At 40.5% G+C, this 26,160-nt stretch overlaps 1 protein-coding gene across 1 annotated transcript in view; it reads right to left on the bottom strand.

The window, feature by feature from the left end:
- Positions 1-1,287: 1,287 nt before the first annotated feature.
- Tbca (tubulin folding cofactor A) overlaps positions 1,288-26,160 on the bottom strand; it is a 55,214-nt gene continuing 30,341 nt past the window's right edge. Inside the window, exons 2-4 of the mRNA XM_006981764.4 lie at positions 10,176-10,281; positions 4,982-5,068; positions 1,288-1,566 (exon numbers count right to left, since the gene is read on the bottom strand). Of these exons, the coding sequence (XP_006981826.1) occupies positions 1,486-1,566; positions 4,982-5,068; positions 10,176-10,281 (274 nt within the window). The 3' untranslated portion in view covers positions 1,288-1,485. The remainder of the gene's footprint in view (positions 1,567-4,981; positions 5,069-10,175; positions 10,282-26,160) is intronic.

Below are 26,160 nucleotides of genomic sequence, written 5' to 3'. Positions count from 1 at the left end.
TATAGGCAGTTGTAAAATGTTAAGCTTTGAATGTTACTGTCAAGAAAGTTAAGAAATGTTAGATGTACATTATATCAATCAGTTTTCATTACTTACAAACGTGCTTATTTTCAGTGTACCCCCCTCCCGCCCCTGTCCTATTTCTTCCTAAGAACTGTTTACATGGTGCAGTACAGGCTAAGGAGAAATTAACACCCATTAAGAAATGCAAATGATGAAAGCTCAACCGGAAAGCTCCTGTCAGGATCACTGGGGAAAAACGACTCACTAGGTCTGATCTTCCCATAGCCAAGTACAAATAAGAGACTAAATCGGGAGGAGGGTACATGCTGTCCAGAAAACCAGATCAACACACCACCACTGTAAGCACTTCTAGCCCTGTGTCTTTTCTCCATCGTGGTTTTACACTTCCTATGTTATTTAGTACTATTTTGGTTCACTGTATCAATGCCATGTTTAGCTGAGGCCGTGAAGTTACCCACATGTTCTAGGCATATAAGAAACTAAGTGAGTTGTATACTCTAGAGAAAAAACAAACAAACAAAACCTTAAATGATTTGCCAACAGGCTTATAATCCTGCAGGAAAAATACTTGGTGACAAAATGATACTTGTTTCCAGTCATGAAGACAGTTTGGCTGCACCTGGTAGCAATGATCTGTAAGTTCAGCGAGTCAGGAGACTGAGACAGGCAGAATTAAGTTTGAGGCCTTTGTGAACTCTATTGTGAGCTCAGGGAACCCGAGGAGCTTAACCAGAGCCTATCTCAGAATAGGAAGGAAGTCAAAACTCCAGCGGGAGAGGTGAATTGGTGGCAGAGCACTTGGCCTCCATGTCTGAAGCCCGAGGTCCATCACTAGCACCACACCAAAACAGGACAAGAAGTACAAACTCCAGTCCACTTTTGGCTGTGCCGTCACGTTGCTGAATTCCTTCGTGGGGACACACAAACCAAGTCAAGGGCCCAACACACACCAAGGCATGATTCTGCCACAATTCAAGCTGGGGAACCCATGAGTTTATTGGGAACTCTTACAGAGAGTAAGTGGGGGGTTACCCACAGGGGTGTGGGCGCCACTCTGCCCAAAGGCCGCACCAGAAGTCTGCCCAGCAGGGACATGGGCTCCCACATCTGCACAGACAGACTCCTCCCTGGTCTCCCCAGCTGATGTACTCTATTTTTAAACCAGTCTACAATTACAATTTAACCTTCAGATAGAAAGTGACATATGTCAAAAACACCTATGTGACTTAATGAACAACCATTTAACTAAGTGGCCAACTGAAATTTTTGTAAAGTATGAAATAAACAATTTTATTAGATGAACTCATTCATTTGACACATTAAGTTATGCAAAGAAAAATATATGCAACTGCATAAAAAGAACCACATTTTCATATTACTAAACACAGCAGTGGCCAAAAATAACGAATTGTAGAGTGGACCCCAGGATTTAATGCAAAAAACACCCTGTACAGCAAAACTTCAGGCTTCTAACTTCACTGAATCCAGAACTACACGTGCTTCTTTATACTCCTCGGCTTCTTCCAAGTCTTTTTCACTTTCCTGAAATGAAAAAGAGCACAATTAAGTTTGTCCTTTAGGAATTTCCATACTTGATACTATAGACCAGTAAGTAACCCAAGAATTAAAGAAAAGGATTCTAGGATTTCTAAATTTATCCACCTCTGCTCCTTTGTTACTGGGAACAGAAGAAATGAGAGGTTAACTTGTTTTCATCATATATTCTTGTATTATATATTTTCACGTTGTAATTATAAACACAGTTGCCTAAAATTATTAGCATTAAGTAATTAAATAAAAATCTCATTAATTTAAAATCATTCTTATTTGGCCAACATTATCCTACAAAAAGATTATTTACAATGTATTAAAAGTAAAAAACAAGGATTTGCTAATGTGTTAGTTAATAATATGACAACATCCAGTATAAAATAATACTCCAATTATGCCCAACACCAAAGCTTGTTACTGACATCACACAAGTTAAGTACAATTGAATTAGAAAAGTGGATTGTCTTATTAATAATTATATCATACTGACATCAAACAAAACATTAGCACCTCTTTTAATGTGAAGATTCATCCTGCCTTTTAGGAATTCATTATAGGGCTGGAGAGATGGCGAAGTGAATTATGAGCACTTGAGGCCTCCAGAGTTCAGAGCTTGACCAATACCCATCTTAGGTGCTCACAGCTCCACGCAGGTCAGATGCCTCTGGCCTCAGGATACCTACCTGCAGTCATGTGTATATACCCATATACATACTCATAATTAAAAACAGTAAATCTTTTTAAAAATTGCTGAGTCATAGGAACTCATGATCCTTAAAAAGATTTATTATAGACAGAATTCCAGTCAAAATTAGTACATAAAATAAAAACATTTTCCTCTTTTTTGTGCCCTATAGATTTAGTCAGAATTTGTTGGTAAACATAAATTTCATTCTTTTTCCTAGACTATATATGAGCATACTGAAAATATTTTACTTTTCTCCTAAGGGAACAATTATGAGTAAGGGAAAGAACAGCTATGTGTCTAATAATTAGTATTAGCATAGGAAATATAAACATTAAAAATAAGATTAGTAAAAGAAATGTTAAGAGTTCATCAATTATCAAACAGCAACAGTGACTTGATCATCATGACAATTTGCTTTGTCAATTAGCCACGATCCAAAATCCCCCGAGAGAGTATCATAAGGAACCGTCCACATTAGTTTGGCTGGAGCATGTCTGTGGGGGATGGTCTGTGGGGACAGAGACCCAGCACACTGTAGGCAACACCATTCTCTAGGCTGGGGGTCCTGGAATACAGCAGAGAAGCTGAACTAAGCCCAGTGAGCATGTACATATTTATTTCTCTGACATTACTAGCTGCTTCAAGCTCCTGCATCTTGACTTCCCCATAATAACGAACTAAAATCTGGACTGTGAGCAAAACTAAACCCTTTCTCCCTGAAGCTGCTTTGTAAGGACTAAAGTTATGCTTTAAGTTTAAATGTCTGTGCTTAAGAGATTTATAAAACAAAACTGCCTTTAACCTGCAAGTCCACTTGCCCAGGGACAGAAAACTTCCTGGAATTCTGGGGGCTATTCATGTAAGATAACAAGCCACATGTTTTTACTTCTGGAACCAAGGCTCGTTGCCCAACTGCACAGGATGTGCTTGATCACACACAGGCTGGAGGTCTGTAGGCAGGAAGTATGTCAGGATGCCTGCTTGTCCCCATTGGATGAAGGCAGGAAGTACACAGCCTTGTGTGTTTTGCCTTTATAAGCACCTGACTAACATAATTCAGAGCTATTCTCTGGGTATCCTGGGTATGGACTTGGCCAGTGTCCATCTTCCTGACCAATGTTTAATAAAGCCTGATTCAAATGTGGCTCAAAAATTGTAGTAGTGGTCTTATTCTCTCCTGGTGGGATTAACAGCTGTATGCATATATGCACACACAGATATATAGTCATATATATGTGTGTGTGTATATATACATATAACATATACATATATATATATATATATATTAAATCACAACAATAGAAATGAAACTAGGGTAGTTGTGACGGTTTGTTTGTGAGACAGGGGCTCTATGTGGCCCTGGCTGTCCTTGAACTCACAGAGATCCACCTGCCTCTGATTCCCAAGCGCTGGGATTGAGGGTGCTTGCCACCATGTTGTGTGATGGTCAGTGTAAACTGTCTCGAGTGTCTACAATCTAGAATCACTGGACGACATTAGCTCATTCCTCTTTGTTCTTCACTAAGGATGTAATGTGATTAGCAGCTTCAAGTTCCTGCCACCTTGATGGGATGTAACCTGGAATGACAAGCCAAATAACCTCTTTGTCCCTTAAGTTGGTTGCTTTTATTCAGTATTTTACCACAGCAACAAGAAACAAAACTAAGGTAGAAACCGGTACTGAGAAGGAGGGCAGCTGTTGTGATAAACATGACCATGTGGCTTTTGGGCGAATAGAACTGTTTTGTGGGAAGAATGTGGAAGTGTTTGGTACACTGGTTTAGAAAATCCGTTCAATGATGAAAGCAGAGGCTAATGGGCATTCTAATGGGAGTGTGGAAGAACAGAATGTGAGAAAATGGAATATAATGTGGAGGAGGGCCTGCATAGAAGGTTACAGAGAGAAGAATGACTCTCAGGAAGTGGGCTGGGGCCATTCCTGTGACATTGTGACCAAGCACCTGGCTTCCTCCTGCTCTTGCTCTGAGGACCTGAGTGAGGTTAAATGTAAAGATAATGGTATTCCATAGAGAAGCCTCTTGTGCTGCACTGGAAGGGGAAGAGGGTCTGGAAGGCTCCATCTTGAGAAGATGCAAAGTCACTAAGAGGAAGAAAGCCTAAGGCATCCCATTCCTGGAAAGGAACTGCACAGGAAAGTGTGTCTTCAGCACACAGAAGCTGACCCAGCTGTGGTCCAGAGGGGAAAGGCTGTCAACAGAACTTGGCTACTGTCCACGTCGTGTCTGTTCTGAAGTCACAAAGGATGTAAGCGTAAGCATGCTGGTTCCCAGGGTGCAGTGCTTAGTGCTGTCAAAACCTGGGGGCAAGCCTCCAGGCACACTAGTGAGGGGCTGTCTACATTAATGCTGGTCTCCGAGTATGACATCAGGAGACTATCTTGGGCTGGACCATCCCTAAGCAGGGGAGACAAACACACATGAATCCACTGCATCCTGTTCCTGATTATGGATACAATGCAACCAGCTCTCTCTAGTCACTGTGGCTTCCCTGCTCTGATGGACTGTAACATGGAATTCAGAGCTAAAATGAAACTTTCCAAGAGTATTTCATCATCCAATAGAAGAAACCAAGACAGAGGACAAATGAATAAAAATCTATCTCTTTAAATAGCTGCAGTGTTAAATATTCAAAGTTTTAGTTTTCTGCATATTAGATTGAAGACAATTTAAAATATGAGTTCAAGAAATCTTTACTTACTAATATCTGCTGAAGATCAGTATATGCAGCCTCTAACCGGCGCTGGCAATCTGGGATCATCATCCGGGACTCTTGCAGGATTTCTGCCTGTAATAAGAACATTTGTGAGACATGTCAAGACGAGAACTAATGTGTCTTTATTTTATACCCTGGCATATAACTAATGATTTAGAGGAAATGAAAAGTAGAACTATGTTAAATGACTCAATGCTCTAATTCAAATTGGGCTTATCAGATTGTATTAACTGCAAAGTACAAGTTCTAAGCAGAACTTGCACAAAGTTTTGGGCTTTTCTCCCTTTTGGTAATCACCTTCTCATGGTAAGTGAAAATTAACTGGCAAAGCTTTTCATTCAGCACTTATTTAAAAGGCTATTTAAAGTAAATGATTCCCCTGCTGTCAGAAAGCACCTTTATCTAAAATGGGATCAGCTGGTTATATAAATATCCCCTGCATCTTTGGGTAATAAAGGAAAACAGTGTTCAGATAGTATCACAGGGAGATAATTACTGCATGAGAGAAGTTATTGAGTTATTGATCACATCATGTGCACACTGCAGGAGGGACTCACTGAAAGACAGAGGTAAGAGAAATGAAAAGCAAAGACCAGCAGGTTCATATTCTGATGCTTATCATGCATAAAAAGTTATTACTTATCCTTGGGCTTCATTTTAGGAGAGAGATTATTCTCCCCAAGCAGTTTGAGCCAAATTACCAATGTGGCACCCTCTGAATCTGAACTTCTTGCCTATTCTTCATGAAGACACTGAAGAATTAACCACAGGGACACTTATTCTGAGGGATGTTTTTGGAATGTACAATCTACCATTCAAAGCTATATTGTAACACATCAAAACACAAAGGAAAACTAAGAAACTCAGTCAATAGTTAATCAAGATGTTGGACTTAAGCCTTTTTCTTCAGTTGGCACAAAAGCTTTGTTTCCATAAATTATTCTCAGAGACAGATATTGTGATAATATTTTTTCTCAAAAAATGTTTGGTCAAAAGCTTTCAGAGAAAAAGGTACAAAATTAACCAAGATTACCTAGCTGAAATAAAACAGAATGCACACAATTTTATGGCAGTAATAGTTAATTACAATGGAAACGTAAGTAGGTCCCAGAATCTTCATGCTTTCTTTGACAATCTGTCATAGCTCATGCTGTGCTAAACCATCAAAGCACACAGTTACTTTCTATCCACATCCGCTTTCTTGGGTGGAAATACATGACTGAACTTAGAATGCTTTGACTATTAAGTCACAGATTAAAATCTCAAGTACAGGATCATGACTTTACTTTCAGGTAAACAGATATTTAATCAATGCCATTAAATTATCTGGTTTAAATCTATGTGAAAAATTGGCAACAGGAACATCTCAGATTTCTCCTGTGGAATTCCTGCAGAACAGCTTACAGGAATAAAATAATGAATTAAAAGAATTAGGTCAAACTCATGACAAGTTAAAATATATATTTACAGTTTTCCTCCAAGCCTTAATGTTACTGAAATAAACTTTAAGCAGCACTATCCAACATAATTTCTATTCTTTATTATCTCTTTGTATTAGTACAAATTAAGGTCTTCCGTGAATCTAGCAAGATGACCTCCTGACCTCCAACAAGGCAAAAGTCCATCCCCTGCATTCCACTCTGATTATGCACTAAGTTTCCGCAACATTCAGTCCCATAACCATGGGTTCCACATCTGCAGATTTAACCTACAGTAGACTGAAATTAAAAAAAAAAAAAACAAACTGCACTGAACACTTGTAATATTTGTCATTACTCCTTAAAAATAATATACCATAGCAACTATTTATATCATCTTGGTATCATCACTAATCTAGAGATTAATTAAAATACACAGCAATATGTGTACAGGTTATATACTCCACCATTTTCTAAAAGGAACTGGTCCAAGAACACTGAGGGCTGACTGCATGCATACATGTCAGGACGGGGGACACAGACTGCAAAGAGAAGGCTCAGTTTTGCAGTCCAACACAGGAGCACAAACATGAAGACATGAAGCCTGACACTGCTTCATGTGACACCGCCCCTGAACGCCAAAGGAGCACCCGGAAACCTGGATCCCACAGGCCACACCTGCACCAAATCTGCAAGCTGAGTGCTTCCCTCTAGAGCAATGAATCAGGACTGACAGGGATCATTTTTTTTATTCTCTGAGAATTTCATACAGTAAACTATCATATTCAGCTGTTCCCCAACTCCTCCCTGGCTCTCCCCAAATTGCTACCCAGCCAAGTTCTTGTTCTTTTTCAAAAACAAACAAAAAGGCCACAAAAAACCATGGAGTCCAATTTGTGTTGGCCAACTACTCCTGAGCATGGAGCCTGCCCTGGACCGGGGTTGGTATACCTGCCCTCAGCGACTTTCTCTCTCCAGCAGCTACCATTCGGGACAGTTCTCGACTGGGAGCCAGACTTAGTGCCACTTTCTGGGATTCCGTCTGGCAGCAGCTAACAACAGCCTCTGAGTCATGATGAGACAAAGAAGACACCCCCCAAATAGCCAACTGAACTAACCAGTGCTGTTCATTCAGAGTGTCGTCTTTCTTTAGAGGACCCAAACAGTGGTTATTCTAATGCTTACTGCATTATGTCTAGAGGAAATCAGGGTCTTGGCATAGTCACTGGACTCATAAGGAACCTTAGGGGAACACCATAGCGTGCCATCCCCAGTGATGTGAAACTGACTTTAAAACAAGTTATAACTTTTCTGAGTATTTATTTTGGTAAAATGGAAATTGGGGAAGAATAGGCAAGGCTTGCTTTATAACAATCTATAGATTGCAGAACTTAAAAGTTGATTGATTTCTTTTATGATCAAACATAAAAAGTGAAAAGTAAACATTCTAATTGATCTAATTGATAGGAATTCCTTTTTTTTTTTCTGTCACAGGAAAAGTTCTATGAAACAATGCGGCAACTGATTAGGCTAAGGTTTCTGGCTCCTTTGGTGAGCCAGATCTTGTAACCAGGGATGGACTAGACCTATAAGTTGTACCAGCCCACAGAATAATGTCAGCTGTCTCTGGAGCTAATGATATTCATATCAGCTTGTCAGATGGAGCTCTAGAAACTACTGCAGCATTAGTTAAGTCTTCTCTTTTATATAGTGGAAGGACGTTAACATGTGCACAGTGAATTAGGAATCCATTTGACTGTTTCCCTGGTTATTGCTGAATCCATTGAGGGGAAGCGGGGCAGTGTAAACTCTGATACACCAACAACTGTCATGAATGTAAATGGTGCAAGTATACCATCTAAAGCATGGAGATAGACTAACTGTATTCAACCATATGGCATTTAAGAAATTCACTTCGATGTAAAAAAACAAAAAATACAAGCATGGAAAAAGATATGGAACATAAAACAACAACAACAGCAGCAGCACAAGTGGCTACATTAGTATTATAGAGTAGAATGCTGCAGATCAAGAAATGCTGTTAGGGACAAAAGGAGTGTCACATTATTAGAACATTCTAAGCACATCAAGGTAACATATGATCCTGTGTATGAACTGAACAGATAAATAAATGAACATATATAGATGGGTTTCCATTCAACAATTTATAGAAATACTAGACAAAAATGAGCAAAGATAGGAAAGAACTAGACACAAGCACAGTAAGCTATGCTGCTTAAAAAAAACACCGCATCAGAAGAGAGGAAGGAGGGGAAACTGTGGTTGGGATGTAAAATCAACAACAACCAAACCCCAGTGCATCTTAGCAAGGAAACAACCCTCACGTAAGAGAGTGCAAATGCATCAAGCCCTGTCAACACTGCAGCAGGCCACACACTATGTCAACAGCAGTAAAAACTAAACAGAAACCTAAACACCACGCAATCATAGACAGTACAGTTCTATGACACAACAGTCAGCAACTGAAGAGGAGACTCTTCCCTGATAAACTAACCAAGTCAGCAGGGCAGTGTTAGAACATACCTTTACCTTAGCACGTGGGGGGGGGCAGAGGCCGTGGGGGGTGGGCAGAGGCCGTGGGGGGTGGGCAGAGGCCGTGGGGGGGGGGAGACCGTGGGGGGGGGGGGCAGAGGCCGTGGGGGGCAGCCAGACCTACACTAGTGCTGAGAGGAGGATTCATGGCACTGAGCTCCCATCATCAGCACAGTGAAGTGCTCTCAAATCCGTGCTCTTCCTCACAATAGAGAACAAGAGGCAGCACTTAATACAACACTTCAAGGCCGCGGCAGGAGGCCAGTCTGGTCAATTAGGGGGTTTCAGGACAGTCAAGGCTACACAGAAAGACCCTGTCAAAAGAAACAAAAACCAAGCAAACAAAAACCCCAAATCAAAACAGCAACAAAAAACAAAGAGAAAAAGGCAGCAAATAAACTCAAAACAATCGAAAGAAATGAAGTGATTATAAAAGTACAAATCGGTAAAATTACAAGTCAGAAAAATAGAGAGAAAGGCCAACAGAACAACAGTAAGTTTAAAGAAAAAGTTGATGCACTTCTGGCAAGACCAAGTGAGTAGGCACAAGTCACCAAAAGCAACACCAAACAGCTCCCGTAGCCACTGCAGAATGAAGAGGTCCCAGAGACAACTCTAATACTAGCAACCTGAAAGCAATGGACCCCACTCCTCAAAACTTACACAAACTACCCGAACCCCACCAATTCCATCGTCTCCTGCAAATTTCATGACTTCATCCTAATTTAAGATGAGTTCTATTCCACTGTGTGCATACAGCACACTTCCATTATCCATTCATTGTAGATGGATATCTGGTCTGCATCAATTTCTGAACTATCATGAGAAATACGTATTTTATTTTGGTGGTCTGCACATCAATTTGGGAGCTATTTCTAAATTTAAAGATGTAATTACACTTAGTATTTATCTAACTTGTATTTAATACTTAGAACTGGAGACCTGCAGAGCTTCATGGCCGAGAGCAACAATGGAATGCTTGTGTTCAAACAAGAGCGCTGTGTGACCTACGGCAGTTCAGTTATTTCACTAAGTTTCTGCTTTCTATCTTTGCTGTGCTTGTTGGAAAGGGCTTCACTAGTCCGTAGGCTGGCCTCCAGCTTGTAGTGATCCCGTCTCAGCTTTCCCACCACCCAGAGAACAGTCCCATCTCTGAGGGCTGTGGAAAGCCGACAGCAGTCAGCACAGTTCCCAAGTGTCAGCCTCACCTGCTTCTTAATGGCGTAGTTTTCACCGTCCTCAGCCTTCATCTTTTCTATCTTTTCTTCTTGCTGTTTTGCTTCTTTCTCATACATCACTTTTTCTTTGACCAACCTATAAACAAACCAAAAATGTTTTAGAGATTAGCTTTTTTCTCTAAAGGGTAACAAAGAAACTATGTAAATACAAGACACAGTTAAAATACAAACATGGATAGGCAAGATGGGCCAGCTACTTCTAGCCATAGAGGTGAGAGTCTTGTGCTCCAAGTCCTCTACTGGGGTGAAGCTGAGCGTGAACGCAAGGAGCACACACTCCAACATTAAGAAGGAAACCCACTCTTGCCTTCTGCAATCTAAAAGTAGAAGTTAACACTTTTGTACTGCCTTTTTATTGATGCTTTCTAAAACTCTGTAATACACTTAGTTTATTGGGGGAAACCCACCAAATCTCAATGAAAGATTAGATTATTTTCAGCAAAAGCCCTGCTTACTACTTACAGGAAACTTAATTTTATGTCAGCCTCTCCTTTATGCAAGGAACTAGAATAGGTAATTTAAAGATAGTTCTCTCACAGACAATTAGTAGACACAAACTAGCACCAACAGTGTTCAATCAAGAAAAGGTACAGATCGGGGAATTCTGGTAATAGGGAAACATGCAAAACAAAAACTCAATTAACCATAAATAGCTCAGTCTCCCTTAATTCTAGTTAATCTAAGTTTAATATAAAAGTATTGTGCTGACTAGTTTTTATGTCAACCTGGCACAAGCTGGAGTCATCTGAGAAGAGAGTGTCAATTGAGAAACTGTGGTGGACAAGCCTGTAGGACATTCTTAGTGACTGATGGGGAGGGTCCAGGCCCAGCTCCAGCCCCGGCGCCGGCCCCGGCCCACTGTGAGTGGGACCACTCCAGGGCTGGTGTTCCTGGATGCTAGAGTGAAGCAGGCTGAGCAAGCCCATGGGAGTCAGTCAGTAAGAAGTGCTCCTCCACGGCCTCTGCTCCTGCCCTGACTTCCCTTGGGATGGACTGTAATCAACTGAGACATGTGAGATAAAATAAACCCTTTCCTCAAGCTGCTTTCAGTCATGGCTTTGTTTGTTTGATTTTTGTTTTGTTTAAATCACAGAAGTAGAGTGGTTTGAATGAGTGTCCCCCATAGGCTCATACATTTGAATGCTTGGTCCTGGCTAGTGGAACTGTTTTGGGAAGGATTAGGAAGTGTGGTCTTGGAGGAGGTGTGTCACCAGGTATGGGTCTTGAGGTTTCAAAGAGCCAGGCCCAGTCTGTCAGTGTGTCTCTCTGTCTGCCTTCTGGTCCCCGCCCCTCCCCACACCCACTGCCTCTAATTTATGGATAAGATGTAAACTCTCAGCTACTGCTCCAAGGCCATAACCTGCCTGCCTACTGTCATACTCCCTGCCATGATGACCATGGACTAACCCTCTGAAACTGCAAATATGCCTCCAATTAAATGCTTTCTTTTGTAAGTTGCCTTGGTCATGGTGTCTCTTCACAGCAATAGAAAAATAACTAAAGCACACAGCAAAGAAAAAAGTTTTCTGACTCCATCACATTAAAAACAGCTTCCATCTGACTTGCTTAATTCTAACCCAACATGTAAAGGGAGGGAAACACTATGGAGAACATGGTAATGAAGATTTTAAAGTGTATTTCCAAACATAATTTGATTTTTATAGTTTAACTAGATTGAATTTAAGCTCAGAAGTCTTTGTTGGTTTTTGTTTTTGTTTTTGTTTTTTGAGACACGGTCTATTATGTATCTCTGGCTGTCCTAAAACAGCTCTGTAGCCCAGGCTGGCCTCAAACTCAGAGCTCTGCCTGCCTTTGCCACCCAAGTGCTGGGATCAAAGGCGTGAGGCACCATGCCCGACTAAACCCACAAGTCTTTCAAGCCTGGCCAGGCAGCACCAGTCTCCTCTGCACTCTTGCTGCAGTGCAGGAGCCTTTCCTGTGGAGTTGGTCACCACATGCTAATACTACCACCAATTCTACTTTGGAACTCAAACATCCTAGTCAGCTCCTACCCTGGGCCATTCGGTGTTCTTTCTAGACGGAAATACAAAACAAACAAACAAACCACTAACAGTAGATAGCTATGTAAGCCTCATACACTTAGACCCTGGAATACTGTCAATGAAAAGCAAAATACAAGACTGACTTTGCACTTTGAGTTGGGAAAACATGAACAATAAAAGGATGCTCAAGAAACAAACAGCAAAGGAGTAAGAAATTCCTGTCTAGTTAACTGAAGAAAGGCCTGCTGATTTGGGGAGGGAGGTAAAAATGTAAACGGGTTTTAATTTTATGCCTTCCAATAAAGTATGAGCTTTTTATCATATATAAATCACTTTCACTTAAAAAAGAAGTGCAGTAAATTTTTAATAATTTTCAAACTTGCTAGTTTCCCCATTGGTTAAATTCATGAATTTTCTGGACAAAGAATCTACCTAATAGTGTAATTCTCTGAATGCTGCTTTCCTTTTCCAAACATTACTTAAAATAATTTCAAAGTAATGCTATTGCAGCTTAAAGGCAAAATTAACTGAAAATATTTTCTATTACTCTTACAAACCTACTTCTCCAAACAGCAAGGCAGCTTCAAAAAATCCATTGGTTCTAACTAGCTAGAAAAGCTTACTATTAAGGAGAGCTGTAAGAAGTATAAAGGACTGATAACCCTTAGTGGGATGATCAAGTAACAAACCACCAGTAACATGACGTGTAGCACACAACAGAACATTTACATATGAAGTCCAGCACTGCTAGTGAGGTCCAGACAAACTCATTTGTGCTAGTGGTCCTATAAACTGAAGAGCAGAAGTTCCAAGGATGGACGACGTGTTGTAAAAGGTCTTGGAAGTCTTGCTAAATATGGTTCAAGTACAAACTCAATGGAGATGTAAGGAATATCCACGTGGCTCCTTCAGAACAGCTGCCCCTCACCACAAGTTTGGGAAGTGTTCTGTAGAAACCCATGTTTTCACTACAAAACTCACAAGTGCAAATTTCACACATTTAAACACACTGCTCATAATATAAGTTTTTGGGGGAAATCAAGAGCTTCTGACCTTGCACCTAAAAACTCTGATTTTTAATTTTCTAAATTTATTATCCTAATTTTATAGTTTTAAGAATTATAAACATTATTTTCAATGTATTTATGGCCATTTAATACCTAATATTCCAAAACCAAGTATAGAAGTGGCAGGCCAGTACAACTAGCATTGTTAACAAGGGGTAAAGGGAGAGGGGGAGATGGCTCAGAGGTTAAGAGCATCTTCTGCTCTTAACGAGGACCCATGGCAGCTAACTTGACACTACAATTCCAGGGGATCTGACACCCTCATCTACCTCCACAAGTATCACTCATACACATGGTTTACTTATGTACATGCTGACAAAAAGTTACACACAAGTAAATCTTTGGCTGGGCGGTGGTGGTAGTTCACGCCTTTAATCCCAGCACTCGGGAGGCAGAGGCAGGTGGATCTCTGTGGGTTTGAGGCCAGCCTGGTCTACAGAGCTAGTTCCAGGACAGCCAAGGACAGAGAAACCCTGTCTCTAAAAACCAAAAATAAATAAATTTAATGTAAAATTCTTTAAAAATCCTGGCAAAGGGCCTACAGAGGCATTTCTTTAGGATGACATACAAACATGCAGTAAGCACATGAGAAAATACCCAACCTCATCCATGAGGAATGAAGTAACACTGAACAATCAGATATCTACGATCAGTCAGATCATGAGTGTCAAGTATTGGGAAAGACATGGAGAGAAGCTGAAAGCATTAAACAATGCTGATAGAAATGAAAACTGATACAGTTGTTTTGAAGTTGGCTATTTCTCAAAATATTAAACAAATCAAAATTATAATCCGTCCCAATGCTACTCCTAAATAGATACCCTAGAGAAACTGAAACAGAAGTCCATATGAAGTCTATGTATATGAATGTTGATAACAGCTTATGTGCAACAGCCAAAACATGACAACTCAAAACTCCACTTCCTGGACAAACAGAATGGTATATCCATTCACTGGAATATTACTCAGCAATAAAAAGGAGTAAATACTCTAGGGGAGAATCCACCACAATTATTCTTCTAAATGGACATAACAAACTGATTCCTAATGACATCATTATACCTAGATATTAGTGCATCTCTCAACCTTCATGAAGAAACATCCCTAACGTGGTACATCCTTAGCATGTTACGTTTTTTGTTTGTTTTTGGTAATTAACAGAGAAACCTACAGCAGGTCAGGCTGCAGAGAAGAAGAGAATACAGAATGTGTAGTCCAAAATGGGACAACCATATCACACCTTCCAAGGCTTGGGGATCACTGCAAAGGGAAAGAGTTGGAAGACGGAGAGAGGGTGGATGACAAGGAAACAATGTCCTTGGGACACAGCAGGCAGCTGCATGTGTGAATCCACACTGCACGTGCGACAGTACGCACAAGTCCTATACCGTCTCCAGCCAGACAAAACCCCAGCATGCGGGGGGTGGGAGAAGGCAAGAAGTTCCAGTAGAGCTGAGGAGTTACTGGCAACTGAGAGCTATTGTAGAAGAGTGGGTTCTCTTCAAGGCAGGTAGATCATGCTCTAGCATATGGGCAGCACAAACTGAATTGGATGGATTTAAAAAGGACATGGAGTTGGGTTGGTAGGGAAGGGAGGTGGTTCTGGGAGGAATGGGAGAAGAGATGAAAATGATAAAAATTCACTGTATAAAATTCTCAAAGAACTAAAAAGGGAGGACACTAATTCATGCTACAACAAGATGAACCTTGAAAACATGCTGTGAAAGCAGCCAGACATAAGAGGCTACAAACTGTATTGATCTATTTATAGGACACCCACAGAACAGGCAAGTATAAGAATGCAGAGAAACAAGGAAATCCGTGGTAGCCTAGGGCTGGTCTGTTTCTGACATTGTGAAACCGTTCTACACAGGATACCATCTGAGTGACAGGAGTACACTTCTGCAAATACACCAGACACTTTGTGACTATGTGAACCGCATCACAATAACTCTACCACCCCAAAGGAGGAAATCTGTGACCCCAGGATGAGCTTCAGGAAAAGGTCCGAGTCCTGATCAATCAAGCCCAACAGTGGACAAAAGAACAGTATGCACAGAAAACGGCCTTTTACTTGTAATTTAGGACTGATGCTATTGCTCTTGCTCTTGTTGATTCTCCCAGAGGTGAAAGGGGAGCCGCCTACTGCTGAAGATACCATGCACTTCAGACACAGGCCAAAGGCTCCTGGAGCTGGATCGGACCTGAATGTCTTGAGGACTAGCTTTCATGATTCCAGAAGGCGCCGTGCAATACCAACCGTCCTCCCAGCCATGAACAACGGCCAGCACAGTCCGATAACCCACAGGTGCAGTGGTGGCACACACCCTAGCGGTAACCACCTTCCCTTTAACTAGATCTAAGACCCTATCAACAAGCGGAAGTCACGTATGGTACTGGAACCCTACCTAACTACTCAGTGCTAGTGCAGTCATGGAACTTGGAGGAGAACCTATAACCACTAAACCACCATGATCCTAACTGTACTCTCAATATTTGTCTTTATACTCAGATAGGTGTAGTCCTCACTCCTCATCAAGGAAACTTTTCTTTGCCACAGACAAAAACCATTACAGAAAATCACAACAAAATTGTAGAGCCTAGTCCCAATGGATATGTTTTTATATATATATATATATATATATATATATATATATATATATATATATATATATAAAACAATTAATGAAAAAAGGAGCCATAAATTTGAAAATTAACAAGAGGGGTTACATGGGAGGGTTTGGAGGGAGGATAGAGAAGGAGAAAATTATGTAATAAATCTCAAAATATAATAATTTTAAAACTTCATTAACAATAATTTTTAATATTAAAATGAAATCTTCATTGATTGAGATTATAATTTCAAATAAAAGTACCATGAAATCACTATAAATAATCATCTTAAAGGTCCCTTTAGATAGTTAAAAAAATATTGCTAGAATAGAGGTAATGAATTGCCACTCCGAGTGAAACCTCAAGATGATTTTATTTGACTGGCAATGCTGTAAAGCAAGAATAAAAAGACACAGGAGAAGGAGGGAGGCAGAGGGGAAGGGAGAGAAGAAGTATTAGGAGAGAGAAGTTTATCCATACATTAAAAAGCTGGGATACTACTTGGTGTACAGCCCTTGCTTAGCAAGGATGAGGCCCTGGGTTCCAAGGCTGGCACTTCAGAAAGAAGCTGGGAGAGTTACCTCTGGACTTACACTTTGTCTCTGCTGCCTTACTCGGGAACAGGGGAGCTGTATCCTCACTCCTGGATGGAGCTTTCAGATGAACTGCCCCACTTCACACACTTCTATTTTTCAAACACACAGGCTGTGGTGGTTTGAATGAGAATGCCCCCTACAGGCTCCTATATTTGAATACTTGGTCCCCCGTTGGTGGAATTGTTTGAGAAGGACTAGGAGGCATGGTCTTGTTGGAAGAGGTGTGTCTCAGGGGAGGGCTTTGAAGTTTCAAAAGTCCACACCCTTCCCAGTTGGCTCTCTCTGCCTCCTACTTGCAGATAAGGATGCAAGATCTCAGCTCCTGCTCCAGCTCCATGTATGCTGCCATGCTCCCTGCTATGATGGTCAGGGAAGCTAACACTGAGATGGTTAAGTCTCATTAAACTCTTCCTTCTATAAGTTACCATGATCATGGTTTCTGCACAGCAATGGAAAAGCAACTAACACATAGGTCTTATGCTTGTCTTCTGCAAGCTTTGAACTTTTGTGCTGTGTCATCTTATATTCCATCAACGCCACAGAGTTGCTGTTTTTAATATCACTATGTAACTACTATTCATGTGTACTCAGAACCTACTGCATTTGCAACAAATATTTTTGGTTGCTAAACTCCTGAAAAAAGGTAAGGAACTACATAGTAGTTAGTTCTTCCATCTCCCTGGCAGATATGCAACAGAAACAATTTAAAGGAGACTACTTTGGCTCAAGGTCTGAGTAAATGTTTACCCGACTCCTCTGCTTCTGGGCCTGTGGTAAAGTAAAGCATGACAGGAAAGGAAGGATGGGGTAGAACTGTTTACCTCATGGTGGCCAGGAAGTAGAGGCAGAATGGGGCCGAGAACAAGGTCCATTTTTCCAGGGCATGTCCCAGTGATCCACTTCCCCAACAAGCCTGACTTCTTGAGAGTGCCATCAGATTACAAATCTATCAAGGGATTAATCTGTTGAATAAGTCGGCGATCTTAGGAAGGCAACAAAGCCCCAAATGCATGAATCTTTGGGGGGCAACTCAGATTCAAACCATAATGAGCTCGATAGGCTACCAGAGTGCAGCACATTCTAAAACATCCTGTAATTCCAAGATATTATTAGGGCTAGCAACCGATGGCCAGGGCCAAACCAGGTCAAGAACTATGAACAGGTTAGATTTATGTTACAGGTGCTCACTGTAATCTGAATGCTTAAGAAATGAGCCTGAAAAATGTGAATACATTTACCTTTTAATATTTTCCATTTAAAGAAGTAAACAGAGCAATTCTGGAGCAGAACCAAAGTGACAGACAGTAATGGAGAAATGAGAACATAGTGGTGACTCCTCAGGGAAGTAACAATGAAAACATCTGACTTAATCTCAGCCACCCCACTAACTACATTATCCTTGTCTATGAAGAACAGCAGGAACAGCCCCAGCAAAATTAGGGACATCCTCCTACTTGCCACATGTGACGTGCAAATGCTCAGGAAACAAGTTATTGGACAGAAAAACTACTGCCCTGGAAAAGGGAAAGATCACCCAGCTATTGAGAACGAATAGTGCTAGCACGCACAAAGAACACACAATAGCAACAGTTCCATTCTATAGTGTCAATCAATGAACAGGTGACAAGTTACATGATGCTGAAAATACAGCTGTCAGTGACACAAAGCATCACACCGGGCAGACAGCAGCTTATGAGGCATCAAGACTCGGGACTGAGGCCACTGTCACATCACAGTGCAATGAACATCCCCACCCATACACTACATGTATGTACAATACATACAAACGTGCTCTGTCTTCAATCTGAACTGCCCCTAAAAGTCTGTGTGTTAAAGGTAGGGCTGCCAGCTCAGGGGGTTGGGGGAAGGGACTGGATCATGAGGTCTGCACCTATCCATGGAGTCACAATCTAATGCCACCTTAGGGAGATGATGGGAACTAGGAAGTTGGACCTGGTACAGGAAGTACTAAGGTAGGTCACTGTAAAGGTAAGATTCAGTCCCTCTCTGTCTCTATGCTTCTTGGCTGCCATGAGGTGTTTTGTTTTTTCACCATAATGTTCTGTCCCAGCACAGGCCCAGGAACCCTGAGTCCAGATAGATCCTTGTTCCCTAGGTTGTGACCAGATCTTTATCTGACAACAGTGATGAGAAACTAACACACACACACACACACACACACACACACACACACACACACACACACACACACGGCCATTGTGGCTGCCTAGCAATGTGGTCCAGAAGCTTTTGTAACTCATTTGTGGGAAGCATTGGGAGTTTGGGGAAACCGGCTTGGAAAAGCTTCAAGCGCTATAACTTGTAGAGCTTACTTAGTACTTACTAAGCTTGCAGCCCAGAATCCCAAAGGCACATGGATAGTGAAGGCGAGACTTAAGAGATTTCAGGTGGGAACTCCATCAGGAGCTGTGACAGAGGACCTGGGCTGTAAAATGGAATTCTTATGCGATTACAGCTGACCTTGCTCAAATGTCAGCCACAACTCAGGAAGGAGTATTTGCTGGGACAGGCTATCTCTCCAAATAATCTGTCCAAACAATTCCAGAAGAGCCTGCAGATCCCCACAGCTGCACCAATTCCTCATTCCCAAGACCCTTACCTGTCCCTATAAAGCAGGGCTTCTCAGCCTTCCCAATGCTTCGACCCTTTGATGGACCCTTGATTCGACCCTTTCCTCATGTTGTGGTGGTGGTCCTCGGCCAGATGATTATTTTAGTTGCTACTTCATAACTGTATTTTCGCTACTGCTATGAATTGTAAAATTAAATATATATGTTTTCCGATGGTCTTAGGGAACCTCTGTGAAAGGGTCATCCGACCCCCAAAGGGTCACAACCCACAGACTGAGAGCCACTGCTATAAAGGGTCCCTGCCAGCTTTCCCCCTGCAGAACCTCTGCTCCTGACCTTCACTGTCTGAAATAAACAGACTCATCTGTTGAGGTCGGCCTCTGGTCTCTTTCTGCCTTCTGTCTCTTTACTTTGCACTCCAAAATCTAATGAACAGGACCGGAGCCATTCATGGCTCACTGTGGCAAACAATCTGTTCCCATCTTGTGTATGACTTCAGCCCCTGTGGGAGGTGAGGATGAACAAAAGGGTGATGTCTAATTATCTGATGAAGGAAACTGCAGTGCGGGGCAGCAGGCAGGCTGAGTCTGGATGACTAGCTGCTTTTAGTCAGGGCTATACTGACAACTGATCCCAAAAGCAGAACACAAAGGCGTTTAGTGAAAAATTGCAGTCTGGCTAGAAAAGGTGAGACAGCTGAAGAAAAGAGCCCTACAAGAAAGACACGACTCCACAACAGGAAATCCTGAGCATTTCAGGAGGGGTTGGGTCCTGTGCACCCCAAGCTCCAGGGTAAAGGAGTAGACTTATTTGGAAGAGAGTAAAGGGGCAGGGTCACCTAGAGAAGTGACAGGGACTGAGCCGACAGGAGACCCAGGTATGATTCAGACGCTGCTGGTCTTCGAGTCCCGGAGAATGACACAGACTTACAGGGTTTTGGAGGCTCCTTCTTGCTTCCTGACTGCCACAGTGAAGCAGCTGTCCCACGCCAACCCTTCCACCATGCTATCCCGCCACCACAGGCTCAGAACGAACGCAGCCAGCTGACCATGACTTGAAACCATGAACCAGAAGAAATCCTTCCTTCCTTAGGTAATTACCCCAAGCATTTGGTCAGAACAAAACCAAACAGAACACAAGCACGCTATATTTTCTTCTTATAAAATACTGAAAAGATGTAGAGTGTCCAAGGTAAAATTAGATTAGTTCTTTCTAGTCAACCAACAGTTATTTTCTTTTCTTACTAAAGTGACAAACCACTTGTTACTCATTATTAGTAAAACAAAACAAACCCAAATGTTAAATCAATCTATTCCTATTTTAGTCCACCATTTAGTAAGTTCCTTTAAAGACAATATATCAGATTTCACAGTTTAAACAGTAATAACCATATCAAAATTTACACTAAAAGGATTGTAAAAAGAAAAACAAAAACAAGGAAAACAACAGAGAGAGAGAGAGAGAGAGAGAGAGAGAGAGAGAGAGAGAGAGAGAATTTGAGTGAACTGAACACAGTAGGGGTGATGGGGGAGCAGAAGGGGCTGGGAGATGGCTCAGTTGGCAAGGTGCTGCCATGGAAGCTGAGGGACTACTGAGTTTGATCTCCAGCTTTCATTTTAAAAGCCTGGTGTGGTGACAGACAGATGCCTAGAGCTCGATGGCTAGCCATCCTACCCTATCTCCAAGCTTTAGGTTCCAGTGGGAGACCCTATCAACATACAACACTGACAGCTCCTGAGAAATGACACCCAAGGTTGACTTTCGGTTTCCATGAGCATGTGCACCTGTGAGCATGCTCACAAAAATATAAAAGCAGAGGAAATCCAGCAATCTTAACTGAACAGGTTTCGTAAGTGCCAAATAAGCTCACGCAAAAAGAAATCCTCATGGCCATCAAGAATTTCCAAACTAGCCAGGTGGTTGTGGTGTATGCCTATAATCCCTTATCCAAATCCTCATGGGTACTAGGTATCAAAGAACAGTATTTTTTGTGTTGTTTTGGTTTTTAGGTCTTTCGAGACAGGGTTTCTCTGTGTAACAGCCCTGGCTGTCCTGGAACTCACTCTGTAGACTACCCTGGCCTTGAACTCACAGAGATCAGCCACCTGTCTTTCGAGTGCTGGGATTAAAGGCGTGCACCACCACTGCCCGACTAGAACAGTCTTATTCTAAATATCTTACCCATCATTTAGCCACTTTTAATACAATTCTCAAGCTTCTGAACGCACAACAATAACCCTATGTTTAATGTGCCCAACTATGACTAGTGCTGCTAGCTTCCTACTTAGAAGTCAAGTAGATAAGAGAAACCAATCTAGGTTATGACCATCCAAGAAGTCTTGTCTCTCAAATCAAGTCAACCCTAGTACCCTCATCTCGTGCTGAGTGATGGTATGGATATGTGCAAGTGCCTCAGTGTAGCAAGCTTTCTTGGCACCACCAGCCCACAAATAATGACCTAGAGAGTTATTATAATTATGAAAAAGATAATGAATAATAATAATTCATTATTCAGTTGGGTGGTGGTGGCACATACCTTTAATCCCAGCACTCCAGAGGCAGAGGCAGGCAGATCTCTGTGAGGTCGGCTGGTCTACAGAGCAAGATCCAGGACAGCCAGAAAGAACTGTTACACAGAGAAACCTTGTGTGACAAAACAAACAAACAGATACAATCCTTACAGTCTTAGGTAACCTGAGCTAACAACGTTTGCACTGACACTACTCAGTTACACAGGACAGAGATCATGGTCCTCCCTCTGACGCTAGAACAGTTCAGTCCAAAACAACAAAGCATCAGAACAGAGACCTCACCTTTTTATCTTTCCATTCTTAAATGAATGTGAATGAAGATTAAATGATAAAACCCAGTTCCTTTTATTATATCAAGAAATATCTACATAAACCTGTATACGACTATATTTTATGCATAAGACTGTATTTTATACTTCAAAAAATTTTATCCAAAACTTTAAAAACTTTTGTTTTTAACAATCTTGGTAGTTATTGGAAGCTAAACTCCAGAATAAATATTACCTTTTATCTCAATCATATTTTCAATTTATAAAACACTTGTGTGTCCAACAGTAAGACATCAGAAGAGGGCAGGCAGGGTAGCTAGAATTAGCACCAAAGGCACTACAATAACAATAGTTATTGTAACAATAGTTTTATGGCTAGGCTGTCTATATGCACAGGATAAGACTTCAGAATCTTGATTTATTGTGTACCATCTATAAAGTGTATATAGTTAAAATTTGGAGTTATTCCCTACTAATTCTTTTTATGGTTATTAAGAAGCTCCAAGCGAGACATTCTACTGTCCCCCACCTTCAAACAACAATAAATCAAGATTTGGGGATCAGGGCTGGGGATATAGCTCAATGATAGGATTCCTGCCTAGCATGCATGAAGTCGGGATTCAATCTCCACTACCACAATAAACATACAAATAAAAAGATTTTGAGGTGAGTAGAGAATTTTCAGCAGTATTGTACCTTCTTCAAGCTGAAAACTGCACTAGACACAGACAGACAGGTGAGGTAGGGCTGGAGGTTGTTTGCTCTAAATGGATACCTCCTTCTCATTCTTCAGTCCCTCTTCCCATCTTCTAAGCCGAACTTAAATGCTCTTATCATTAGGGCCATTCACCACTAATCCTCTCCTGAGCCCACGCTGACACTGGAGCCTATGGATCTTCACGGTCATTGTCATAGTGTCCATATTTTGTCTATTTTTGCTCTTGAAAGCTCTTGAAAGCAAATTCCCTTAAGGACTGGTGTTGTGCCTTATACCAGCATCTAGCAGGGTATGCAACTCACGGGTGTTTACCGAATGTACTCATAATCATTCTGAGGTAAGCAGAGTAGCTCTCGACATGCCCTTCTTCAAAGAAAAGAAATGACTAACGTAAGGCCATGTGGCCAGGAAATGTGAAGTCAGGATTTCATTATGAATGTAAGCACTGTATATCCACCAAATGATCACGTTCAGAGTAAAGGAAGTAATTTAAAAACCTTGAATGTCTTTTCCCTATTCCAAAAGTGAAGTAGTTCCATGTTATAAGATTGAAATAGCACAAAAGAGGACAATGTAAAGACAACTTGTCCTACTTTTGACAGCAGCTACTCAGCTTCCAAAAGTGGAAGCAATACATTGTTCTTGTACAGCCTAAATGAAAGAAAATGAATGCTTAATTTGAAGGCATTTGATACCTTATTTCTCCCAGTACCCATTAATTAATCAATTAAACTGGAGATGGTTCAAGTTCTATTAACTGCTGAAGTAGAATATATGCTCTAATTAATTTTAATAAATAAGTTAGACAAGACATATTCTGTAAACAGATAAAATGCATGCAAAATCCAAAATCGATATAACTGTTTCAAAACTACAAACCTCAGTAACTCAAAAACACTAATATAAAACAATATTTCACTAATTCTCTAAATTGTTCCTTAAAGTTATGAGATGTCAGTGAGATTAAGAACTCAGAGATTAAGAGCATTTCCTGCTCTTTTAGGGGACCTGAGTTCCATTCCTAGCACCCATACTGGGTAGCTCACAATCATAATCACCTGCAACTTCTGTGTCAGGGGATCCGATAACCTCTGGATTCCACAGACAATACACCCAAGTCTGTCTCTCTCCACACAGGCACAGGTGTGCACATGCATGCATATGCATACACACACACACACACACACACACACACGCACGCACGCACGCAAGCACGCACGTGCACACATACACACACCATTTTTTCTTTATAACAGTTAGTAAATCTGATCTGAAAATTCAAGAGTTGATTTTTTTTTTAATTTTTTAATCACAGTCTGATGATTCCCAGACTGTGAAGTCCTCCAAGTCTTTGCTGCCCAACCTTAAACATACCAATACAATTCACAAAATTTGTGTACTATTTTAAATCCACTACCCATTTACTACTTACTCAAAGTAAAACATTTACAAGCCACTGATCTGTATTAGCCAATGAACCCTGTAAAGGCTTCACTGTGATAACTGGAGCCACACCCAGGACGCATGAACAGCATATATATATATATATATATATATATATATATATATATATACACACACACACACACACACATACATACACACATCATGTATTTATAGGATTTTATAAACACCACAATGTCATGCAAATAACTGTCCTACATAGCTCCTTGCCTACTCCAGATGAGAAATGTGGTAGTGTCTTTCAAGGCCCTGTAAACTGGACTAGAACTCACTATGTAGACCAGTCTAGCCTTAAACTCACAAAAATCTGTCTGCTGTGAACACACATCTATGACAAATATCCCTTTCTGTCATCTACCTAAAAGACTCAGTATCTACAGTACTGAGAGTTAAATAAAGACATAGAAATAAAACTATAGTAAGTGATTCAAGCCTGTATGTATACAGATAAACTCCTTCAACTGAACATACAAATGTAACCAAATTTCTATTACTCAACACTTCTTTTATAGAGAAACAGCTCTTCCACAATAGATAGCATGAAGAGAGTTTCTATGAGCAAGTAAACCTGGGAAACACTATCTGCTCCAGCCTCCTAGCATCCACACAGAAAGTGAAGGAACACACATGAAATGCTGTCTCTCTCAGCCCTGCTCAAAAGATTTTGAGCACAGAATTCTTTCTAAACATACTCAGGAAGATCTAGTGAGACAGATTCTACTGGATAGCATATTGGGATCCTAAATGAAGACGGGTAATAATAAAAATTTTTGATGTAGGAACTGACAAATTTTTGTTTCCAAATTTCTATACCATATTAAATAAAAATGTTTCATTCAAAGTTTCCCATGTACAGAAGTAAAATATCAGTCATTTAAAGAATACATTTCTTAAATGTTAATCTGGCAGCAAAACAGAACAGCCTAATTATACAATACTAGCAAGTTTCTAAATGAAGTCACAATGAACATGCTGTCTAACAATCTCATCCCTTAAAACTCCCATTTCCTAAAATAAAATTTACATTTTAGTAGAAAGTAACCAGCTATTCTATCTTGTGCTACTAACAAAACATTTAATTAAAAATTATATAGCAACAACTAAAGCTTTATAAAAATCTGACCCAGTTTTTCCTACTCAAGTTTATTTCTTTAGCTTAGACATCTCAGATACTGCATCTAAATGGTAATAAATACTTCACTGTTCTTTGGCCACAACTAACTATAAAGGAACACAATTTTAAAATAAGACAGCTTCTATAGCAAATGTTATTTAAATAACTGCTTTAAAACTGGGACCATGACTAAATAGTTTTAGGAAAAAAAGAATCGGTGTGACACCTTTCCCTCACAGCTCTTCTGACCTTCATCAGCAAATAGCCACTAATTTAAACTTCCAGCAGAGCCCAAGGAAGAGAATAGCATGAGGAAGAGAATAGCATTTTTATTACCCAAAATACTCCATCTAGCTTCAGTGCCATGAGAAAGCGCATTTTCAACTTCCCAACCATCTGATTTAAGCTGGAAAAGTAACTCTTTTTTTTTTCCTAACTACGATTCATCTAAAAAGAATATTGAGATTGCTTTAAAAAAAAAATACATGTAGACTATTTTGTGAAATTTTATTCTCCTGGTCCTTTAGCTACTGTGGTCTCTGCCACTAAAGCCACTTATTCACTTCACATACTACAGCAATAAGGAGATATTCTAAAGACAATGTAATAATACATTTCATATCTCAAATCTTCTGTAAAGACATGAAAAAACTGGATGATATCAATGATTACAAAATCAGCTTATTAAGATGTATATCTATGGAGACTCTAAGTGCCTACATTATTCAAAGAGTTCGTTCACAAAAATACCTTTAGACTATTTTTAGTGTTTCTAAACATTTTAAATAGACTTCAATGTTTTTCCATTCAAATAGCTGCATGTATGGTTTAGCCAATAATTTACTTTAGGTAATAAATTTACCACTGGATAATTTGTTCTTCAATGTACACAAATCTAGCACTTCCTTGTATACATAGACCAGAACTTTCAACTGCAATCATCTAAATAATTTATAAACTAAATTTATTTTCATAATAAATGTACAAGG

The sequence above is a fragment of the Peromyscus maniculatus genome, chromosome 15 (genome assembly GCF_049852395.1).
Source record: "Peromyscus maniculatus bairdii isolate BWxNUB_F1_BW_parent chromosome 15, HU_Pman_BW_mat_3.1, whole genome shotgun sequence".
In the NCBI taxonomy this organism is placed as follows: Eukaryota; Metazoa; Chordata; class Mammalia; order Rodentia; family Cricetidae; genus Peromyscus; species Peromyscus maniculatus.
This window is presented reverse-complemented; position numbering and strand designations above follow the sequence as displayed.